The sequence below is a fragment of the Oncorhynchus mykiss genome, chromosome 7, assembly GCF_013265735.2.
Source record: "Oncorhynchus mykiss isolate Arlee chromosome 7, USDA_OmykA_1.1, whole genome shotgun sequence".
Classification (NCBI taxonomy): Eukaryota; Metazoa; Chordata; class Actinopteri; order Salmoniformes; family Salmonidae; genus Oncorhynchus; species Oncorhynchus mykiss.
The window spans coordinates 55,347,621-55,364,598 of NC_048571.1; the positions used below are offsets into that span (position 1 = coordinate 55,347,621).

General features: G+C 43.3%; 1 protein-coding gene across 1 annotated transcript in view; it reads left to right on the forward strand.

Annotated features, from left to right (window-relative positions):
* The window catches only part of LOC110528970 (multiple epidermal growth factor-like domains protein 6), an 82,983-nt gene that overhangs the window by 14,524 nt on the left and 51,481 nt on the right, over positions 1-16,978 (forward strand). Inside the window, exon 4 of the mRNA XM_036983552.1 lies at positions 4,232-4,345. Coding sequence (XP_036839447.1) covers positions 4,232-4,345 — 114 coding nt within the window. The remainder of the gene's footprint in view (positions 1-4,231; positions 4,346-16,978) is intronic.

Consider the following 16,978-nt stretch of genomic DNA (forward strand, 5'->3'; position numbering starts at 1 on the left):
CTTATCGTAGACTATAGAGAGAAACTGCCAATGATGTGATGTGTAGGCCCTGTCAGAGGCTGAGCTGGTGACACCTGCTCCTTGGACTCCAGCGTCCATCCGGTAGCGGTGCAAGTTATATATTTACAGTCTTTTATGTATTGCGTTGTCATCAACTCTGATTCTAATGTTAGACCATTGTAGCCTAGTTCGTTAAATAGCCTGCCGCATCTTTGCTAAATGTGTTGAACATGTTTGCAGTCCACATTGTTGTAATTGCTTTTCTTCAATATGGAAATACTTTGTTAAACATAGGCTATAGAAATCACACTGATATACGGCCTAGGCCTACTGTAAATTATAGTCTGGACATGGACATGCCAAATGTAGTCAATAAGCACAATTAAATTCAGTAGGCTATTGATAAGGCCTAGAAAAACTGTATAATTCAAATCAAAACTAAACAACACCTTATTTTAAACAGGATTAATACAGTTACATGCACCATCATTGCTCCCCGTGGGCAGGCAGGGTAGGCTTGGTTTTTATGCAAATTAAACAAAATGGGGGGAAACCAATAGTTGTTTGTTTGTTTCAAAATACGAGATTCACCAACACAAAATGCGCATTTCTGTACTATTGGCACTGTACGTCCTCGCTTCCGCTCTCAAAATCCATGCTACTATTAACTGTGTTACTGTTAAGACCTGCTTTCTGTGGGTCTTAAAACTTCCAATTAGCACTGCACGAAATTGTCACTTTTGCGCTTGTTTTTAGGGTCACACCTCAACTATTGGCACTGGGAGTTGGAACCCAAATTATTTTCCAACCGTTCCTTTCCGAACAGAACCCCTTCTTTTTTTGTTCCGTCCCACTGTTCTGACAAGCATAATAAAGTTCTGAACCGTGGGATCTGTTCATATTGTTCCTTTTCATACATGTTTTATGACTTGTAAAATCAAATCAAATTCAAATCAAATCAAATTTATTTATATAGCCCTTCGTACATCAGCTGATATCTCAAAGTGCTGTACATAAACCCAGCCTAAAACCCCAAACAGCAAGCAATGCAGGTGTAGAAGCACGGTGGCTAGGAAAAACTCCCTAGAAAGGCCAAAACCTAGGAAGAAACCTAGAGAGGAACCAGGCTATGTGGGGTGGCCAGTCCTCTTCTGGCTGTGCCGGTTGGAGATTATAACAGAACATGGCCAAGATGTTCAAATGTTCATAAATGACCAGCATGGTCGAATAATAATAAGGCAGAACAGTTGAAACTGGAGCAGCAGCACAGCCAGGTGGACTGGGGACAGCAAGGAGTCATCATGTCAGGTAGTCCTGGGGCATGGTCCTAGGGCTCAGGTCCTCCGAGAGAGAGAAAGAGAGAAGGAGAGAATTAGAGAACGCACACTTAGATTCACACAGGACACCGAATAGGACAGGAGAAGTACTCCAGATATAACAAACTGACCCCAGCCCCCCGACACATAAACTACTGCAGCATAAATACTGGAGGCTGAGACAGGAGGGGTCAGGAGACACTGTGGCCCCATCCGAGGACACCCCCGGACAGGGCCAAACAGGAAGGATATAATCAACATTGTTTTTACATTTAGCTCATTATTTTTTCCTAATTTACCCCAATAATTAGCACAGATAGAGCAGCTTGCTATGGAACAGGAAAACTGGTTGTTAATTGGTCAGATATGTGCAGGGTCTCAAGATTTGAAAATAACAGTTCTGTTCTGGAACAGTAGAGATCACTTTATTTCTGTTCTGGTTCTGTTCCTCTAAATGTTTTGTTATTTTCTGGTTTTCTGGTTATTTTCTGTTCCCTCAACCGGTTCCAACCCCTGATTGCCACCCCTCCCACCCCTGATTGCCACCCCTCCCACCTCAGCGCAAGCGAGCTGATGTTAGTCAGGTAAATTGCTGAACTTGGCATTAGGGCTGGAATATACCAGTGCGCCAGTTTTTACATGACGAAATTGCAAACTGACGTGAGTTTTACACTTGCGCCTCCTTAACGAAAATAGAGCCCTCTGACTCTGTGGAAGCAGATAATCCCCTCAGACAAGGTGTCTTTGTTACAGAGTGAAGGCAATCACAGAGACAGATGAGAGTGAGTCTTACGCCGTTCGCCACACTGCACGGCAAGTTAAGGAATTATTTCAAGGGAGATTAAGCAGTGTAAGGGGCAAGGAGTGGGCAACAAGGGCGGGTCAAAAATGCCCTCCCTAGTTAGCTGCCAAAAAGTCTATGTCTACCATTTATGGAGGGGGAAAAAGACAATCCCCTTGTTTGCCTTGTGGCATTTTGAAAACTTCAGGTTTGTTTGACCCCTTGTTTGCCTTGTGGCATTTTGAAAACTTCAGGTTTGTTTGACCCCTTGTTTGCCTTGTGGCATTTTGAAAACTTCAGGTTTGTTTGACCCCTTGTTTCCTTGCCAGTGGTTTTCTCAGGTCATTAAAGAAGTGTCTACTTGTTAAACATAAAATAATGTTGCTTCCTATAGTCATGTAATTTTGCTCTCAGCACCTCATAGCCTGGTCAGAACAGCAGTAATCCTACAGTACGCTGTACTATAGATACAGCAGAACAGTGTGTGGGGACATGAAAGTCACTTTACGATTAGATTACAGGGATATACAGTCATTGATTTCACAGCAGGTCTGCTGGGCCAGCCTCTTACTAACTTGCATTGCTAGTGGTTACAGTACTTCCAATGGAGATCGGTGACAGAACCATCTGTTTTCTTTAGATGAATTGTCCCATCTCTGTCTCCTCTCCTGCCGATGTCACGCACCTGTGGGATGTGAGTGAGATGAATGGCTGTTCATTATGAAGCTGTCCGGAATTGAGAGGAGCTGCTGTTTCTATGACACACGGCAGCTATAGCTAGAGAAACCACCTGTCGAGATGACGACATAAAATTACATATTGGACATCATTTGGTTTTAATCGTTTTTCCGAGGAAGGTATTTATAGACTGCCAAACCCTTTTCTCCTTTTGTTGTCGCTTAAAAAAAACTTGAATATCTTGTCAATCATTTTTATTGCTAATGTTGAACTGTGCACCACCTCGGATCTTTGGTTGGTATGTCGTTACAACTAATAACGGGCTCATATATGGCTTCAAAAAGGAGAGGGATTGTAAATTGGTCTTCCAGTTGCCAATTGGATTAGATGAGCAATGAAATGCATTTTGGTAGACACTGCATCTCTACACCTGAGGAGGGATGGGATGAGAGCGGGCATTCCTGACATGATTAGGTGACTTTACATCTCTGTCTGAGCCTAATTCCTGCCACTGCCAAAATGGGTGTGAGAAAACACAAGCGCCAATCATTCTAAGACTACACCCTGCTTAACACATGCATGCATGCACACACACACACACATACACACATACACACACACACACGCACACACACGCTTGGAGGTGAAGGAGAGATAGAATGTGAGTTATGTGACTGTATGGAATGCGATGCCTACACCTCTGTGCTGGATTCACGTGGCTTGGCTACCCATTGGTTTGAGGTGTTTTCTTATTCCCCCCTAGATTCCACAAATTTCCCACGTCTTAATGAGAGAAGGAATTTGACTCTGGGGATTTAACTAGATTTAACCATTCTCTGTCCTAGATTGATTCACCCTGTGGTTCTCTGCCTCATCTTACACTAATACTACTGGATGCATGATCTTTGTCTGTGTGGAGTTCAGTTTAAGGGCAGATCGCTATGTGACCGTACTATACCAGTTTTGATAGATGGTCATATGGTATTACATGAGAACTATCTTGCGTAAGATCCTCACACATGCCAGTGAGAGAGAGATGGGGGTGGGGGGTTGACTACTGTATGTCCTTTAGCAGAGATGTAGCCTGTTTATCTCACTCAGGGATAAATCTTCTCAGCTGATTCACTCCCCCCCCCCCCCCCCCCAGAAAAACATTCAGATTAAGGGTTTTTCACCGGGCAATGTGCCTGACATCCACCCTCCTTCTTAAAGGGAGCTAAATGGTGGAGGGAGCCCTTTTAGTGTAGTTTGTTTAACATCAGGAGCATCAAATTCCCTTTGCAATCTGGTGTTAACAGGGCGCTGACGAGGCCCTGATAGAATGAGGTCAAACTGTCCTGAACTGCAAATGTTGACATCCTGTGACAGCACCCAGGTGTTTCTGCTCCTCTCATCTCTTCTCTTTCTTTCTCTCCATCTCTCACCCTGTCCATCCCATCTCGGTGCTGTTCTCCAGCGGTGTGCAGCTACGGCGTGTGCTTCAACGGGGGCCAGTGTCGACAGGGATCCCGCTCCAGCTCCCAGCTCTGTGATTGTCCTGCTGGCTTCAATGGGCCCAGTTGCCAGTATGGTGAGTACAACACTCTCTGTTTAATGTAGTTCATACAGTATGTCCTGCTTTTCCTGTCTGTGTCTGTATGTACAGTATCTCTGGCCCCCCTCCATCTACTTCCATTATACAAGCCCTGTTGAACTGCTTCTACCTTATCACTAGCAGACAGCATTTACAGTATCACACTGTGCTATAATAACCGTGCTTCACACACAGTGGATTAATAGGCAGTAGTAAGTAGAGCAGGCATCTTATGAGCAGGGAAACTGAAAATCGATTGAAAAAGAGAGCAGTTTGTCAATTGATTAAAAACACATTTCTGTTTATTTTACCTCAGATAAGTGTTATTATATCAACCCAATCTCTTCGCATTCTCACTGAACTCAACTTGAGTGATCACATTTCCCTACGAATGAATGGGAATCTCCTTACATCAACAGTTGCCATGTTGCCATTATGTTATCAGCAGCAGTTGTGGAAGTCAAGCCGTCAAAGCAGTGCGTTTAGAGTGGAGGATGTTGTTGTTTTTCTGACCACTACGCACGACAGGAAATTCCTTCAAGAGCTTGGCTTTCACCAGTCTCCTGTCTCTCATACAGTCTAGGGCTTCTCAGACACCCTAGATTGGTAGCCAACATCGGCACTCCCCCAAGTTCAAAGGTACAGCAAGTGGAGAACAATAGGAGTCCCCTTTATGAAGTGCCCGAACAAGACCCAGCCCAGTCTGTCTGGGATCTCACAGCTCTCTCACAAGATGTTAAACACGCCAACAACAGATGACAATCACACAGGGCTTTCCTCTGATGGGGCAGGTCCAGTACTGATATACTTACTGCAAGCTGTCTACGATGGCTGATCTGATAGCTTCCATCTGTCTGTCTGCTTAAGCTGGAGACTCTGGGAACACACATTCTCAATGAGGTGTGAGCACAGCTGGAGACCATTTGGTGGGTGCTGTCACAGGGCTTAAAGGGACTGAGGTGGTCTGTGGAATATACAGGGCACGCACACACGCACACGCTGTATTCAAAGCCCATTGAGATATGCTGCCTGGTAGGAGGAGTAGCCTAGTGGTTAGAGCGTTGGACTAGTAACCGGAAGGTTGCAAGTTCAAACCCCCGAGCTGACAAGGTGACTGTCGTTCTGCCCCTGAACAGGCAGTTAACCCACTGTTCCTAGGCCGTCATTGAAAATAAGAATTTGTTCTTAACTGACTTGCCTAGTTAAATAAAGGTGAAATATGTATTTTTTAAATGAGGGCCCCTCACAGTCTACAACCTTGTTCTCAACTAGCCTACCTGGTTAAATAAAGGTGAAATATGTATTTTTTAAATGAGGGCCCCTCACAGTCTACAACCTTGTTCTCAACTAGCCTACCTGGTTAAATAAAGGTGAAATATGTATTTTTTAAATGAGGGCCCCTCACAGTCTACAACCTTGTTCTCAGAGCTGAAGAGTAAAAAAAAAACGTTTGGCCATCACATAGACAGGAGAGACACTAAGCAGTGAGTGTATTTCAGTGAGACCACAGAACATGGCTGAGTTCAGAATAGCTTGATCAAACAAAGAGACAGAGCAGGTTGAAAGATGGGATTTGGATTGTCTGCCTTTTCCAGGATAATTTTCACAAAGGGGTCAGGTCTTCAACAGCAGGCTCTCCTTTCTCTGTCAGGTAGCTGTGGAGTGAGAGCCCTGGGATAAAGGGAGCAGGGTTGGAGGAGGGCTGGGTCCTCGCCTCCACACTTCATCCCATAATACATCATGTCTGTCAGCGAGGTATGCGTTCTCACCACAGCCCTCTGGGATGCAGAGTCCAGGTCTGGCTAACGGATGAGCAGCTACAGGGAGGATCACAGGAGGCCTGTATCTCCTCTCACACTGAACAACCACATCAAAGCACATAGATGTCTATGCTGTACTGGTACTTTTCACTGTTCTTTAGATGCAATCTAGCTGTGACCACTATGTAGGATGTTAACCCTTAAAGACCTTTGAGGCATCATCTTTATTTGTATTTATTTTACCTTTATTTAACCAGGTAGGCTAGTTGAGAACAAGTTCTCATTTACAATTGCGACCTGGCCAAGATAAAGCAAAGCAGATACAAAGACACATACAACAACACAGAGTTACACATGGAGTAAAAACAAACATACAGTCAATAATACAGTGTGTGCAAATGAGGTAGGATAAGGGAGGTAAGGCAATAAATAGGCCATGGTGGCAAAGTAATGACAAAATAGCGATTAAACACGGGAATGGAACGGTAGATAAGACTGGAGAGTGTGTACTTTGTGTGTTGGATGTATGAGTAAATGGTTAGCCTGGTGTGAAGCAGCGTGTCGCTTGCCTTGCCCATGCTGATCCGTCTTTTGAAGGACAGAGGGAGTGTTAAACATCAGGAAATAATCAACTCAGGCCATTCACAGAGACTCACTGGGGATCCCCTGCTGCTCTCTCTCTGTCTGTCAGCCTCTCTGTTTAACGTCAGAGGAGACACCAGCAGCTAGCTAGCTATCCCCCCTCCAGCTCCCCTTCCCTTCCTCACACACACGTAAAGACTTGCCGCCATTGTTCAGGGTGGTGAGTGATAGCTGTCGCCAATGGGCACCCAGGGTCCTACTGTAGCTGGCGGACAGTTATGCAGAAGACCCCCTTCCTTCTATTAGGCTATTACCCCATGAATGGAGTGGCAGTTATATTGCCATGTGATTGGCACCGAATAGACCACTGGCCCGGGTGCGTGCACCACAATTGGTTCTGGCTGACCAAAAGCAACCCCTACAGTGGCAGGAGTCTACATGAAGAGTTTCTTTCCAAAATGCTATATATCCATTTTCTGAAATGTTGCTAAATTAGCTTTTATTTCTTAAAGAACTTAATCATGGCATGGGGTTGTTCAATGACATGCATATATTTTTGTAAATCTATCACTTAATTGTTTAATTTCAGAGAGAAAAATAAACATATTTTGTTGCAAACCGCTATATACAGTTGAAGTCGGAAGTTTAAATAACCTTAGGTTGGAGTCATTAAAACTAGTTTTTCAACCACTCCACAAATTTCCTGTTAGCAAACTATAGTTTTGGCAAGTCGGTTAGGACATCTACTCTGTGCACGACACAAGTACATTTTCCAACAATTGTTTACAGACAGTTTATTTCACTTATAATTCACTGTATCACAATTCCAGTGGGTCAGAAGTTTACATACACTAAGTTGACAGTACATTTAAACAGCTTAGAAAATTCTAGAAAATAATGTCATGGCTTTGGAGGCTTCTGATAGGCTAATTGACATAATTTGAGTCAATTGGAGGTGTAACTGTGGATGTATTTCAAGGCCTACCTTCAAACTCAGTGCCTCTTTGCTTGACATCATGGGAAAATCAGAAGAAATCAGCCAAGACCTCAGAAAAATAATTGTAGACCTCCACAAGTCTGGTTCATCCTTGGGAGCAATTTCCAAACACCTGAAGGTACCACGTTCATCTGTACAAACAATAGTACGAAAATATAAACACCATGGGACCATACAGCCGTCATACCGCTCAGGAAGGAGTTCTGTCGCTTTCTGTCTCCTAGAGATGAACATACTTTGGTGTAAAAAGTGTAAATCAAGGACCTTGTGAAGATGCTGGAGGAAACAAGTACAAAAGTATCTATATCCACAGTAAAATGAGTCCTATATCGACATAACCTGAAAGGCCGCTCAGCAAGGAAGAAGCCACTGCTCCTAAACCGCCATAACAAAGCCAGACTACGTTTTGCAACTGCACGTGGGGACAAAGATTGTACTTTTTAGAGAAATGTCCTCTGGTCTGATGAAACAAAAGTAGAACTGTTTGGCCATAATGACCATCATTATGTTTGGAGGAAAAAGGGGGAGGCTTGCAAGTCGAAGAACACCATCCCAACCGTGAAGCACTGGGGTGGCAGCATCATGTTGTGGGGGTGCTTTGCTGCAGGAGGGATTGGTGCACTTCACCAAATATATGGCATCATGAGGTAGGAAAATGATGTGGATATATTGAAGCAACATCTCAAGACATCAGTCAGGAAGTTAAAGCTTGGTCGCAAATGGGTCTTCCAAATGGAAAATGACCCCAAGCATACTTCCAAAGTTATGGCAAAATGGCTTAAGGACAACAAAGTCAATGTTTTGGAGTGGACATCACAAAGCCCTGACCTAAACCCTATAGAACGTTTTTGGGCAGAACTGAAAAAGCATGTGCGAGCAAGGAGGCCAACAAACCTGACTCAGTTACACCAGCTCTGTCAGGAGGAATGGGCCAAAATTCACCCAACTTATTGTGGGAAGCTTGTGGAAGGCTACCTGACACATTTGACACAAGTTAAACAATTTAAAGGCAATGCTACCAAATACTAATTGAGTGTATGTAAACTTCTGACCCACTGGGAATGTGATGAAAGAAATAACATCTGTAATAAATCATTCTCTCTATGATTATTCTGACATTTCACATTCTTAAAATAAAGTGATGACTCTAAGTGACCTAATACAGGGACTTTTTACACGGATTAAATGTCAGGAATTGTGAAAATCTGAGTTTAAATGTATTTTGCTAAGTTGTATGTACATTTCCGACTTCAACTGTATCCACCTCACTCTCAGAGAAATAAGTAGTACTGCTAGGTTATAAACAGTCAAATGTGACAAATAACTATTTTTTAAAAAAAGAACAGTACATATTATACATTTGTGACATCAATATTTAAGAAACATGTGTATTAAATTAATAAATACAGCAATATTAGATCTGTATCTGTATATTTACATTTGACATTTGTCATTTAGCAGATGCTCTTATCCAGAGCAACTTAGTGTTAGTGCATTCATCTAGGTGAGACAACCAACATTCCATTCCAGTTAAACAATTGATTTATAGTGTTTTGCATCAAAAATCTAAATCTAAAATCTATTATAAAACAACATGAGAAGAGTACTATTTTAGACACACATGAAGGTGTGTCATCATTTCTGATGAAAAAAACACAAATGTGAAAATAGATGAAACTCTTGACATGGGCACTGATAACCTCCAAGCTGGCATTTGTAGTTCACCACTGGACTTTTACAGGTCCTAATGACAGCTACAGGCCTAGCAGGCAAAGCCAGTACAGGCTGAGGTTACACAATATGGCCCATTTGAGAAGGGACCATAACATGAAGCTTCCAATAGATGTCTCTGTTCAATAATGGCTGTCTGTTTCTGTAATTCACTTACGTAGAGACCAATGGGAGTCCTCCTACAGCACCATGTCTTGTTTGCAATTCGGACACTATCCAGAATAGGCATCCACTACAAGAGAATAAATAAGAGCCATGGTGCGTGTGTGGATACCAGGGGTGCAACTTTCACTGGGGATGGGGGCATATCCCCCCCATATTCTGAAATTGCATTTTTGTCCCACCCAGTTTTATCACTGGAATGTGATACAAAATGAGGCAATGGTGTGCTTTAGGACCATGCGGACGCCTCCAAGCGGTCGGGTAAGATGTTTGGAGTGTTTATCCGACTGGATGTCCCCCCTTCTAAAAACCAAAGTTGCGCCCCTGGTGGATACTATCCTGTGTCCTGTTTGCAGGCTGTTATTATGATTCAAGTTTCTGTTGTGGTGATCATGCTTTCTCAGAACTGTCAGACTGGTGCACTTTGTGTCATCACATGTTCACACATAAGATGAGAAACGTTGTTGCGGGATACAAGTGTTGTGTTGCCTGATGCATACCAACACTGTACTGAGATTCACTCATGGTGTAATTACTGTTGTCTCTTCCTCTCAGCCTTTTGTCTGTGAATTCCTTCCTTTGGCATGCGATGGCATGCGGTGGGATGTGATTCTCTGTTTCCTGTTGCGTTGATGTGGTTCCTCTGTGTTTGTCAGTGTGGTGTGTTTCTGTATTTAGGGGACTAATTAGTGGTGTTCCACTCTCAATACAAGTCTGCCGTGGCAGATGTGTGTGTTTTGCAGTTCCAGTTCCATTGTACTACAGTTTCTATATTTAGCATTGCTTAATGTACATGTTTAGTGTTAACATTACTATGATGCCCTGTGGCAGTGGGTGATGACAGTCATCATAGTAATTTTTACACTAAACATGTGCATCAAGCACATAACTTTATTTTTACACCATTGGTGCCACATAAATGCTAACATAAACGTTACCTGTCAGAGCCATTTCTGATTGTTTACATCAGGGGTTGGAAACGGGTCAGGGAACAGAACTGACGAAAACTGAAAAATAACATACTTTTTTGAGGAAGGAAAACAGAACCGGGAACGAAAGGGATCTCTAGTGTTCCAGAATAGAACTGTTATTCTGAAATCTTGAGAACCGTTTGTTCTTTTTGTTCCAAAAATATTCCTAATGAAGTTATGATGATGGTAATACACTTTTTAAAATTTGTTTTATTTATTTCACCATTGTTTAACCAGGTAGGCTAGGTAACTAGCAAGTTAAACTTAGGTGTCAAGTTAATTAACACAAAATGTAAAAAAAATGTGTATGCAGGAAAAGATGTAAAACACATAGGAAATATCTAAAATGCTTCTGTTGCACTTCTCCACTCAGATGAGAATTCACAAACTGGCATTCTATCAGCAGACAGCGCTCTGACTGATTTGTAGCTACTTTTCTCTGGTACTTTTCTCAGTGTAGCCAACCTACTTTTCTCTGGTACTTTTCTCAGTGTAGCCAACCTACTTTTCTCTGGTACTTTTCTCAGTGTAGCCAACCTACTTTTCTCTGGTACTTTTCTCAGTGTAGCCAACCTACTTTTCCCTGGTACTTTTCTCAGTGTAGCCAACCTACTTTTCTCTGGTACTTTTCTCAGTGTAGCCAACCTACTTTTCTCTGGTACTTTTCTCAGTGTAGCCAACCTACTTTTCTCTGGTACTTTTCTCAGTGTAGCCAACCTACTTTTCTCTGGTACTTTTCTCAGTGTAGCCAACCTACTTTTCTCTGGTACTTTTCTCAGTGTAGCCAACCTACTTTTCTCTGGTACTTTTCTCAGTGTAGCCAACCTACTTTTCTCTGGTACTTTTCTCAGTGTAGCCAACCTACTTTTCTCTGGTAAAATTCAAGATGAACTTTTAGCAAAACATTAAGAAATGTAGCTGGCTACATTATTTAAATGATGAATATTATAAAAATATACCTTGCTTTTTCATTGTTAACTCATTTACTTGTCTGGCTGCCAGCCAAATAGCGTTGCTATGAAAATTAAGCTATTTTCGTCTGAATGTGTTGCACTAATGTATTTTCTGTGAAGGGAAACTATAGTTGCACGCCCCTGATCACTCTATTGAAGCAAAAAAAACACAGTTGACTTTCAATATAAAACAAGACGCTGTCAATACGCAGCTGGACTCACCTGCCTGCTCCCATTGTACTATTTATAAACAAACACATGACTGGCTCATCTGTTCTGGGGAACTATGGTAAACTTTATCATTTAAAATGAGGTTTATTTTGTGGGTAAAAAAAAAAGACAAAAAGGAACTAAATGATCCATTACTTTTGGGGTTCTAACCAGTTCAGTTTATTATGCTGGTTGTAATGGAACAACAATAAATAGGGGTTCTGCTTGGAACGGAACGTTCCAACATAATGGTTCATCACTTTTTGATTGGCCAGCTGGATTAATTAAATGAATGCATGTGAAACCACCATTTGCCAAAATAATCAGGTATTTACCTAGTTTTGTCATACAAAAACCGTTGGCCATTAACAGACATAAAAAAAATGTCAGCTGAAAATATTTTAACTAACTAATATATTAACAAACTATTCAGTCAGACCAGTTATGCTCCACCCGAAGCCCTATATCCCCTGTGGGACAGTGTCAGTTGGTGTGTGTGTGTGTGTGTGTGTGTGTGTGTGTGTGTGTGTGTGTGTGTGTGTGTGTGTGTGTGTGTGTGTGTGTGTGTGTGTATACATATACTTCACCTGTATGTATATACTATATATATATATATACAGTGGGGAGAACAAGTATTTGATACACTGCCGATTTTGTAGGTTTTCCTACTTACAAAGCATGTAGAGGTCTGTAATTTTTATCATAGGTACACTTCAACTGTGAGAGACGGAATCTAAAACAAAAATCTAGAAAATTACATTGTATGATTTTTAAGTAATATGCAAAGAGAAACGACAGTCCTTCATTACTTTAAGATATGTAGATCGAAGAACTTTGAAAGTGCAGCCGCAAAACCATCAAGCACAATGATGAAACTGGCTTTCATGAGGACCACCACTGGAAAGGAAGACCCAGAGTTACCTCTGCTGCAGAGGATAAGTTCATTCAAGTTACTATTCTCAGAAAATGCACCCCAAATAAATGCTTCACAGAGTTCAAGTAACATCAACTGTTCAGAGGAGACTGCGTGAATCAGGACTTCATGGAGACATTGCTGCAAAGAAACCACTACTAAAGGACACTAATAAGAAGACGAGACTTGCTTGGGCCAAGAAACATGAGCAATGGACATTAGACCGGTGGAAATCTGTCAAATTTGAGATTTTTGGTTTCAACCGCTGTGTCTTTGTGAGACATAGGTGAATAGGTGAATGAATGATCTCCGCTTGTGTGGTTCCTACCGTGAAGCATGGAGGAGGAGGTGTTATGGTGTGGGGGTGCTTTTCTGGTGTCACAGTCTGTAATTTATTTAGATTTCAAGGCACACTTAACCAGCATGGTTGCCATAGCATTCTGCAGCGATCCGCCATCCCATCTTGTTTTGTGCTTAGTGGGACTATCATTTGTTTTTCAAAAGGACAATGACCTTAAACACACCTCCAGTCTGTGTAAGGGCTATTTGACCAAGGAGTGTGATGGAGTGCTGCATCAGATGAACTGGCCTCCACAATCACCCAAACTCAAACCAATTGAGATGGTTTGGGATGAGAGTGGGTTGGACCACAGAGTGAAGGAAAAGCAGCCAACAAGTACTCAGCATGTGTGGGAACAGCTTCAAAACTGTTGAAAAAGCATTGCTCATGAAGCTGGTTGAGAGAATGCCAGAGTGTGCAAAGCTGTTATCAAGGCAAAGGGTGACTACTTTAAAGAATCTAAAATCTAAAATATGTTTTGATCAGTTTAACAATTATTTGGTTACTAAATTATTCCATATGTGTTATTTCATAGTTGTGATATATTCACTACTATTCTACAATGTAGAAAATAGAAGAAATAAAGAAAAACCCTTGAATGAGTAGGCATGTCCAAACTTTTGACTGGTACTGTATATACTCTGCCAAGCCTGTCAACGCCAGGCAAGTGGTGCCCTCTGAGATACATACAGAGCTTCCAGGGCTTTCAGACTCCTGGCAGACATTTTCATCAGAGCCAGCATCTGGCCTCTGAACACACAATAATGCTCTGTGTCCTATAAAAACACTATCAGACTTTAACTGCCTTTTAAGTGCTACTTAAGCTGCCATTCACTGATGTTAATGGTAACATTCAAGTCATCTAGAAAACTCAAAAGACACTGAGTATACAAAACATTAGGAACAATTTCGTAATATATATTCAGAACAGCCTCAATTCGTCAGGGCATGGACAATACAAGGTGTTGAAAGCATTCCACAGGGATGTTAACAATCCTTCTCACGGTTGTGTCAAGTTGGCCGGATGTCCTTTGGGTGGTGGACCATTCTTGATACACAAGAGAAACTGTTGAGTGTAAAAGAAAAACAGCAACATTGCAGTTCTTGACACACTCAAACCGGTGCGCCTGGCACCTACTACCATACCCCGTTCAAAGGTACGTAAATATTTTGTCTTGCCCATTCACCCTCTGAATGGCACAAGCCAAACACAATCCACAAATTCCTTCTTTAACCTGTCTCCTCTCCTTCATCTACACTGATTGAAGTGGATTTAACAGGTGACATCACTAAGGGTTCATTTCTTCACCTGGATTCACCTGGTCAGTTTTATGTCTTGGAAAGAGTTCCTAATGTTTTCTACACTCTGTTTATGTCAGTGGTTTTAATAGGAAAAGTGTATACTGTGATGATGACATGGAAAGGATACAAAGAGGGTAGACACATAGTGGTGAACAGGAGAATTGGCTCGAAGAAACAGCCAATAGGAGCCAACATACTATCTAGAGATCCAGTGAAATGTTTGTTATGTCTCTAGATCATTTCATGGCCCCTAACTGTGAAATGCCCCAGTGAAACCCTTGTTTCATGGAGCAATAATTGTGTTTTTTGCCTTTGTGTGTAAATGATTTCAGGACCAGGAGCTCATGTTTTGGCTGGGCTTGGGGTCATTGCAATGCCAAGCGGGCCAACCAGCTCCAGATACTGTTTGTGGTGGTGGTGATAATCATTATCATCATTCTGTAATGTTTTTTTTTTTAGGGCAAGTCAGGTAAGAATAAATAATTATTTGCAATGATGGCCTAGGAACAGTGGGTTAACTGCCTTGTTCAGGGGCAGAACGACAAATTTTAACCATGTCAGTTTCGGGGATTCAATCTTGCAACCTTTCTCGGTTACTAGTCCAATGCTCTAACCACTAGGCTAACTGCCACCTCGTACAGTAGCTTCGCTTCTGAGCATGCCAGGCATGCAGGGCACCCGTGGTATTGACTGGTCATAGAATTAAGGATACAGGACTGACATGAGAGGCACTTCTAAGGGCCACACCATTACACTTATAACAGGATGAACAGGACTGATTGGAGTTGCCATAACGAGAATTTTTAGAGAATGTTCAGTTTGAGAGAGTAGATACTGTAGGGTACGTCAACTCAAGACCACACGAATCAAGAATTAAGGAGTGTTCATGTTGTTCACTGTTACGCAACATTGTGCAGGTCTGTGGTGCACAAAACACTACAATGTGTGTAATTGCAGAACAAATGGTTCCGCTCAGAGCCTGAGTGCACAGAGTGTGAGGCTGAGACCTGTCCTCCACACTCCAGTGGCAGCTCACTGAGACGTTGCACACAGACAGGACACCACACTCCAGTGGCAGCTCACTGAGACGTGGCACACAGACAGGACACCACACTCCAGTGGCAGCTCACTGAGACGTGGCACACAGACAGGACACCACACTCCAGTGGCAGCTCACTGAGACGTGGCACACAGACAGGACACCACACTCCAGTGGCAGCTCACTGAGACGTGGCACACAGACAGGACACCACACTCCAGTGGCAGCTCACTGAGACGTGGCACACAGACAGGACACCACACTCCATCAGCAGCACAGAGTGGCGAGATTCAGACTCAGTGTCTGGCTGGGTTACACTGTCAGAGGAGAGAGGACACTGGGTTTCTATGTTGAGGAATAGGCCTAAAGCATGGCATTGTGGTAGTGGTGGTGGTCGAGGTGGGGGAGCTGTAGAGATAGTAGGGACCGGAAAACCATGCTGTCCTCGGCCCTGTGGTTGGTTCAGTTTTACTGCAGGTTATCTGGTTCATCACCTAGAGCATCTCAACAGGAATACTGTTACACATACCTCAGATATCAGCCAGAGACTACACACACACACACACCACACACTACTCACTCACTCACTCACTCTGAACCCCTCCCTGTGCAACTGGGTCCTAGACTTCCTAACAGGCCAACCCCAGGTTGTGAAGGTAAGCAACAACACCTCCGCCACACTGATCCTCAACACGGGGAGCTCAGTCCCCTCCTGTACTCCTTGTTCACCCATGACCGCTTAGCTACGCACGTCTCCAGCTCAATCATCAAGTTTGCTGATGACACAACAGTTTTAGGCCTGATGACCAACAACAATGAGAAAGCCTACAACAAGGAGATGAGGGCACTGTTGGAGTGGTGCCAGGAAAATGACCTCTCCCTCAACATCAACAAAATGAAGGAGCTGATCGAGGACTACAGGAGATGGCAGAGAGAGCATGCCCCATCGACATCGACAGGGTCACAGTGGGTGTAGAGGGTCAAAAGCTTCAAGTTCCTCGGCGTGCACATTGTTGAGGAACTGAAATGGTTCCTCCACACTGACGCCGTGGTGAAGGCACCACAGCACCTCTTCAACCTCAGGAGGCTGTCTCTGCCTGCTAGATGGTAACATCTATGTCTTGGCCCCTAAGACCCTCATGAACTTCTGCAGATGCACTATCGAGAGCATTCTGTCAGGCTGTATCATCGCCTGGTACAGCAACTGGACCGCCCGCAATCGCAGGGCTCTCCAGTCAGTGGTGTGGTCAGCCCAACGCATCACCGGGTGCACGGTGCCTGCCTTCCAGGACAGCACCGGTGTCACAGAAAGGCCAAGAAGATCATGAAGGACCTCAGCCACCAGAGCCACAGCCTTTTCACCCTGTTACCATCTAGCAGGCAGAGACAGTACAGGTGCATCAAAGCTGGGATAGAGAGAATGAAAAACATCTCCAGGCCATCAGACTGTTGAACAGTCATCACTAGCCGGCCTCCGCCCGGTAAACTGCCCTGAACCTTAGACACTGTCACTAGCCGGCTACCACCCGATACGCCACCCTGCACCGTAGACACTGTCACTAGCCGGCTACCACCCGATACTCTACCCTGCACCTTAGACACTGTCACTAGCCGGCTACCACCCGATACTCTACCCTGCACCTTAGACACTGTCACTGGCCGGCTACCAC